Source organism: Saprolegnia parasitica, assembly GCF_000151545.1.
Source record: "Saprolegnia parasitica CBS 223.65 unplaced genomic scaffold supercont2.50, whole genome shotgun sequence".
Classification (NCBI taxonomy): domain Eukaryota; phylum Oomycota; class Saprolegniomycetes; order Saprolegniales; family Saprolegniaceae; genus Saprolegnia; species Saprolegnia parasitica.
Window position 1 is genome coordinate 151115 of NW_012156444.1, and position 6863 is coordinate 157977.

The 6863-nt window shown below is 59.9% G+C and overlaps 4 protein-coding genes across 4 annotated transcripts; 1 reads left to right on the forward strand and 3 right to left on the reverse strand.

The window, feature by feature from the left end:
- Window positions 1-717: 717 nt before the first annotated feature.
- Window positions 718-2791, reverse strand: SPRG_09654 (atypical/ABC1/ABC1-A protein kinase; the record flags this gene model as incomplete). The annotated part of the gene is made up of 7 exons (XM_012349079.1): window positions 718-857; window positions 908-1051; window positions 1102-1360; window positions 1409-1616; window positions 1667-1945; window positions 1999-2090; window positions 2141-2791. The coding sequence occupies 7 exons, from the start codon at window positions 2789-2791 to the stop codon at window positions 718-720; spliced, it is 1773 nt and encodes a 590-aa protein (XP_012204469.1).
- A 426-nt stretch (window positions 2792-3217) lies between these two features.
- Window positions 3218-3988, reverse strand: SPRG_09655 (hypothetical protein; the record flags this gene model as incomplete). The annotated part of the gene is made up of 1 exon (XM_012349080.1): window positions 3218-3988. One exon carries the CDS (start codon window positions 3986-3988, stop codon window positions 3218-3220), a length of 771 nt encoding a protein of 256 aa, XP_012204470.1.
- A 123-nt stretch (window positions 3989-4111) lies between these two features.
- SPRG_09656 (hypothetical protein) lies at window positions 4112-5314 on the reverse strand. The gene is made up of 2 exons (XM_012349081.1): window positions 5204-5314; window positions 4112-5155 (listed from the first exon to the last, which is right to left on the reverse strand). Exons 1-2 carry the CDS (start codon window positions 5270-5272, stop codon window positions 4175-4177), a joined length of 1050 nt encoding a protein of 349 aa, XP_012204471.1. The 5' UTR covers window positions 5273-5314; the 3' UTR covers window positions 4112-4174.
- Window positions 5315-5778: 464 nt separating this feature from the next.
- Window positions 5779-6323, forward strand: SPRG_09657 (hypothetical protein). The gene is made up of 2 exons (XM_012349082.1): window positions 5779-6001; window positions 6054-6323. The coding sequence occupies exons 1-2, from the start codon at window positions 5792-5794 to the stop codon at window positions 6279-6281; spliced, it is 438 nt and encodes a 145-aa protein (XP_012204472.1). The 5' UTR covers window positions 5779-5791; the 3' UTR covers window positions 6282-6323.
- Window positions 6324-6863: the final 540 nt, after the last annotated feature.

Consider the following 6863-nt stretch of genomic DNA (forward strand, 5'->3'; position numbering starts at 1 on the left):
TCTTTGCGGTCTGCATCGATGCAGACGCGCCGCTGCAGACGCGTGCGAGTGCCAAGTGGCGGCACTATTACGTCCGGCGCCTTCCACGACCACGCGCCAGGAGCGCCATCGACACGCTGCCAGACGCTTTTTTCGAACCGTTTGTGTGGGAGCTTGTCACAGACATGTACGTCGACCTCCTCCCGGCCTTCGAGCGCCATCCGCTCGGCGCTGCGTGGCGCGAATTCGTGTTCGAGACTTTTCAATCCTCCCAACGGCAGGCCCCGGACCCGCTCGTCTCTGTCCGCCGCTCGCTCGTCGCCGCGTCGCCGCTGCCGCCGCTTCCTCTCTCGACACGCTCCAACTCGGCCGTCAGCACTGTCAGCGACCAGCGACCTCCATTACAATACAACACACACACATTGAGGACTTGTGGAGTGGCCACTTTAAAGATTAAATCTTAGGCCACGGCAGCAGGAGGGAGAATTGAACTGACCGACAGTGACAAGGAAGATTGTTCAACGGCCGCATGCCAAGGCCATGCACCGCTCGACGAGGCTTCAACATTCGACCCAAGTAGAGGCGTGCAAAATGAGAAAATATCACAAATTTCCCCGATTTTCAACTAGAAGATGAGAACATTGCATGCGTCGCCGAAATGGCAACAGTTGTAACCTTGTCCACACTCGAATACGAGATTACACGCGTGGGAATTGGAGTACTGTATGTAGTCTATCGTTAGCGCTGGTACTGCTTGGCGACTTCTTCGAGGACGTCGCGGCACGGAATCACGGCCTTGAGCTTGATGCACATGAGGAAGGCGCCCGCGAGCTTGCGGTGGAGCGAGTAGACTTCCCGCGGCGGCGGCGTCAAGCGACCTAATCATACTCGCAAAATGAAAACCCATGATCTTGGCAGGAAGCGGTACCCTTCATAAACATGTCCGTGTGCTGGGCAAGACGCTGCGTCAAGTGACTGTTGTAAAAGTCGTACGGCTCGTGCGACGCGAACGGTTCGCCGACGACCATACCGGCTTGTTCGTGGGCCTTGAGCATGTCCTTGGACTCGTCCCCTACTCGTCGTCTTTCAACATCGACACCAGAGAGTATCAATGTATCAGACCCGTGAGAAACCCGAGCTTGAACGACGCGTTCATCATCTTCTTCGGGTCCATGTTGGCCGCGCCCCACACAATGTCAAAGTACGTGTCCACAAAGCTCTTTTCGTACGGGCGCGCGGCGCCAAAGTCGATGAGCCCAATCTTGTGCTGCTGCGCGTCGTACATAAAGTTGCTCCAGTTCGGGTCCGTCTGCATGAAGCGCCACACAAAGAGCTCGTGCATCGTCAGCTGCAGCAGCTTGCGCGCCACGTCGTTCCGCACCTGATACATTGATACATGGATCATTGGAAATTTTTGAGACCATTTTACCTCTTGGGAGAGCGTCGTGATCTTGTCGAGGGGCACGCCCGCGATCCACGACGTTGTTAGCACGCGGCTCGTCGAGACGTCGTCAAACACGTCCGGTACGATAAAGCCGTCGCGCAAAATGCTGTCTTGGATGAGCGCCTTGAACTTGCGCTGGTTCGCGGCTTCGTTCTCATAGTCGCACTCGGCCGTGAGCTCGTCCTGGCCGACTCTAGCGCGCAGTCTGAGTTCCGTTGCTCTTCATAGAGCACGGCTTCATACCGAATGATCTCGTCAATGTAAAGGCCCTTGGGAAAGATGTTCATGTAGGTCACGAGACGCTTGAGGTTGAGAAGGTCGCTCGCGATGCTATCGGCGACGCCCGGGTACTGGATCTTGACCGCAACACGCTCGCCCGAGAGCAGCACGGCCTGGTGCACCTGCCCGATCGACGCGGCCGCCACCGGGTTCTCGTCAAACGACTCGAATTTGGCGCGCCAGTCGTCGCCCCACGCCTTGGTGAGCTGCGCGTGGAGCTGCGCTTTGGGCATAATGTGCGCACTAGACACAGAGAATTCAAGATCGATAGCTTTACAAAGGATCCTCGTACGTACCCTTGGCGCACGCGGTCGAGGGCGAGCGCGAGCTGCGGCGGAATCGTGCTTTCGTCTTGGATGCTGAGCATCTGCCCGAGCTTGAGCGCCGCCTAGATGCGTCACTGTGTGAGATGCGGAACACGGTGCGGATCGACCGTACACCGCGCATGGTGCAGAGCGCGTCGGCAAGGCGCTCAGCATTGGCGTCGGAAATGAGCGCGTTCTTGAGCTGCTTTTCGCCCGACGGGTTCTGGATCACGGCTGTGGCCGTCCCGACAGCTAGGCGAGCCGCCAGCGCACCAAAGCCCACGATGCGAGCAAGCGGCGTCGACGGCACGTGCTTCTCGGTCCACTCGCGCGGCTGCAGAGGTGGCATGTACACTGGCGCAAAAGGCGCCTTGGGCTCGAACGAAGGCATCGCGGGCTCGACAAACTTGGGCACATTGGCCTCGAATGTCGTCGGGGTCTTCAACGTTGTGGACGCCTCCACCGCGGGCATTGTGATGGAAGCCGCTTCCACCACAGGCGGCGAAATCGGAGCGGCAACCTCGATGGCCACCGGCGGCGTCATGGTGGGCGCCGGCTTGAACTCGGACGGTGGCGGTACAAGCGAGTCGGTCGCCGGCGGCGTGGCATGGTGCTGGTGCTGCGACCCTACTTGGGCCGCGACCTGGGGCACAAGCGTGGCCAGGTCAGCGACGTGCTGGAGCACCTTCTTGGATTGCTCCTCGAGCGGCTTGGCGTTCTTGACGACCTGCTCGGCGACAAGGCCGACGCCACGGAGGACGCGGATCCAGTCTTGTTGAGGCATCTCGATGAGTGGAAGTCGATTGCGTTCATCCGGATAATATGGACCGAAACGGCCGTGTCCGGAAAAAGATTCGACCTTCGATTGACGCCTTTTCGTCTAGTCGATGGCACCGACTGACTAAACACGAACGCGGATCGTCGTCGCTCCTACTACAACACCGACCATCACTGCGTTCTTGATGATGAGCAGCAGTTGCAAAAGGTCCCGGTCGCCACGACCGTGCGCTGCGCCGTCGTCGTGACAAGCGTCCTCGGGCATCGGTCGCATGGACACGGAAAGGGCGAGGTACAGACAGAACAGCAAGAAGCTCCTGCGTACGTCGCCGCAAGCTCCTGTCGTTCCAAGCTAGCCTGCGCAGAAGAGCCAGCGACGGTATTACAATCGCTCGGTTAGATAGTACAGTCTCTGGCCAGAAAGGCCGGGCTCTTAATACGGCACAGGACGCGGCGTGGTGGTTGGGACGACGATGTCATCGTCGCTATCGAGCGAGGACGACGAAGCCTGAATCAAAGCCGAGCCTACTGCCGTTGGCTGGAACTGGTGCGGAATCGTCACGCAGCGGCCCGACCGGAGGGCGACGGAGGCTGTGATCTTCTCGCCGTTGGTCGCAGTGAGGTTGATGAGCACGTCGCTCCAGTTGCGGGGCATGGGCGCCTTGAAGAAGTACGATCCTTTCCCAGAAAGGCGGCCCTTGAAGCCATCGATCGTCATGTTAGCAACACCCGACACCGTGTTGGTGGGCTGGACAAAGATCGTGTAGAGGCTCGTATTGCGCGGCTTGGTGCACAGCGCGAGCGTTGCTTCGACGGGACAGTCTACAAAGCCCCACTTGAGCGGGCGGCGGCCCGTGGGCGCGCCAAAGAGCGCTTGGAACATCGGACGGGACACGTCAATGTCGCCAGCCGGGCAGTTGGAGCAGCGGTCGGTCACCTGCGCCGTGATCGGCAGCGGCGACGGACAGTTGGAGCACTGCGCTTGGACGCAGCGCCCGCAGTTGGCACCGCGCGCCCACTGGTGCGCGCTCAGCGAGACTTGGAACCGCACAGCGTTGCGCAGCGTCTTCATGAGCTGGCACGTGCCCAAGGTCGCGTTGTTGCCAGCGTCGTCGTCGGGGCCGAGCGTCGTCGCATGGCCGTCGTAGGCGGCGCTGAGCAGTGGCGCCAGCGCGAGGGTGCGCAGAAGGAACGAGGTCAGCATCGGGAGCGAGGCAATTGCCGAATGAGCTCGGCGCGCTCTGGGACGAGGGCGGCCGCAAACGCCTTTCCCTCGGACGCAGAAGCACCGTGAAAAGACCCATATATGCCAAAAATGCTCATAAATCCACGAAAATGCACGAAATTATTCCTCTAGCAAGGCGGCAGGAAGGACCGCTTCTTTACTTCGCTACAGCACGTGGCCAGGCGTCGGTGGCTGGAGCTCGGCGCCCGTCTCCATCGCGTGCACCGCGGCGTCGCTGTAGTCGAGGACTTGGTAGTCCCAGTTGATGAACGAATAGAGGCGGTAGACATACCACGCGCCGAGGACAAGGCAGAGCGCGCCCGTCAGCAATGATGCGTACGTCGACTCGGGCCACAGCGCAGTGCACACAAACATCTGAAAGTCGTACACGCCGTGAAGCACCACAGCTGGCAAGATGCAACGGATCGTGGCGCGAAGCGCCTCGCACGTGGACGCTGGCTCCAGTGCACTTGGCGGCGATTGGGCCTTGCGCAGCTCGGCCGCGACGACGCGCATACCCGTGAGGCTTGTGCAGAGCACGTGCAAGGGCGTCGCGAGGAGGCCGCGAAGGAGCGCGGTCTGCAGCTGCGCGTCGAACGTCGCTTGCGTAAAGGCGTAGCCAGCGTTCTCAAAGGTGGCAAAGCCGCAGCCGGCGGCGGCAAAGCAGAGCACGGTGTAGAACGGGTCGACAATGTGGGGCGACGTCAAGGGCGTGCAAAAGCCAGACGCAACGCAGCAGCGGCCTCGCACGAGCCAGTACTTGACGTACTCTTCGACGAGGCCCGCGACGACGAACGCGAGGCAAAACACAAAGATGAAAAAGCCCAGCGTGTGGCGAATGTGCAGATGCGAGAGGATCTCGGTCGACGTCGCGTTCGGGTGCGATGACCCGTAGCGCTCGTACTGCGCAAAGACGTCGGCCGAGTCGATGCAGAGGAAGAAGAGCGTCGCCGTGAGGATCGACTCGACGACCATCGCGAGAAGGACGCCGGGGCAGAGGCCGCCGCAGAAGACGCGAAACAGCATGTCCCAGTTGACATTGGACGTGGGCCGCGCCGTTGCCGAGAGGTACATCCAGCCAAAGAGCGCGACCGGCGGCACGTAGAGCACGGCGAGCACGAGGAGCGCAGAGAGCGACGTCGCCGCCTACTCGCAGCGGTTAGCGCCCGATTTAAGGACGCCAGTTGGGTGTACGAGGTACAGCGGCACGGCGACGAGGCCCACGACGAGCAGAACGCGGGAGACGAGCGAGAGCGCGACCATGCTTGCGCCAGTACTGGGTTGACTGCACGGTGTTACGACGACGACCTACACTCTGTTGCGCACGCACTCTTCAAAGCCCCGCCAGCCAATCCGGTGCGTTCCTGCCATGGCTCGCCTTGGTCGTTCGAGTCGACTGTGATTTCGCGCGACTAACTAATCTTGTCCATGGCACACCTTGGCTAGGTGCCTCCAAAGCGACGGTAGATGCGGTCGTCGAGGAGGATGTGTTGTATATATGCATATGCTGCCTGCCACAAAGCCACGTGCTTCGTTCAAGTGCAGACTTCACCGCGCTCCAGCCGCGCCTAGCTGTCGGTGCACTGGCGACTTGCTCATCAGCTTATGCATCCTTCCATCGTGCGCACGGGATGTGGCAAGGATAGCGTTCAGCGGTGGACGACCCGCCGCCAGCCTGTCCCTGCAGCGATCGGTTCGCTCTGGCCCCAACAGTGCCAAGGAGGAAGCTTCGACCGACGAACTTTAGAAAATGTAGTTATTGATTCGACGTCATTTTCAAACATGCACGACTTTAGCGGGACGTGGAAGTGCACCGAGGTGCGCAACATGGAAGAGTTCCTCAAGGAGCTTGACGTCGCTTGGCTCAAGCGGAAGGCTGGCTCCATCATGGGCTTTGGCGTCAACCGCCTCGTGCAGACCGTGACGCAGTCGGGCGACAAGATTGCGATCTCCAACGTCGGCGGCATCAAGGACTTCACCAACGAGATCCGGGTTCGAGTCCATTCGACCGCATCCATTTCTCTCACGCCATGACACATATTAGGTCGGGCATGGCGCGCAGACCATGGAGAGCATGGACGGACCCGTGACGGGTACGCCGACGTGGGCCGAAGACGGCAGCCTCGTGCTTGAGACCGAAATGAAGGGCAAGGCCGTGACGCTCCTCCGTCGCCGCGTGAGTCACGACACGACCGAGCTCGAGACGATCCACAACGGCGTCTCGGCCATCCGCGTCTTTACGCTGCAAGAAGACAACAACAGCGGCCACTAAGATAGCATGGTCCAGACGAAATATACTGTTTGCTGCAAGGAATCATCGCACTGTAGTCCGAGCTCTGCAGCATACCACGATTGCGGAGACCCGAGATGGTGATAAGGCAGCACAGCCCAAGCATTGTTGCAGCTTGGCCGCTCCTGGCGATGACTCTGCCGTGGTAATGCCATTGGAGGCCATCCCAAGCTGTCCTGCGCATCAACACATAATGGGTGAATGCTAAATGAGGTAAATGCCCACTTGAGCATCTCGGAAGGAGCAACTGCGATGCAAAGGCATCGGCAGCTCGAACAGCAGCCTACTAGCGTCATGCATGCTCTTGTGAAGCTCAATGGACTGCTTTCATGTTGAACCTATCGCCCCGTACCCTTCCGAGCAGTCCTGTCGTCTGTGGCATCTGTGAGCGGCTTCATGCAATGGTTTGGGTGGCTTGTGTAGGCGTCGATGTGGCTTCTGTAGGCGCCCTGCCCGCACGCCCTTTGGGCTTTGATCCTGGCGCCGATGAAGAGGGCGTCGGCGCAGTCGCAGGACGGTGCTACGTGTACGATATTTATTCGAGGTGGTTATAAGATAGGACGA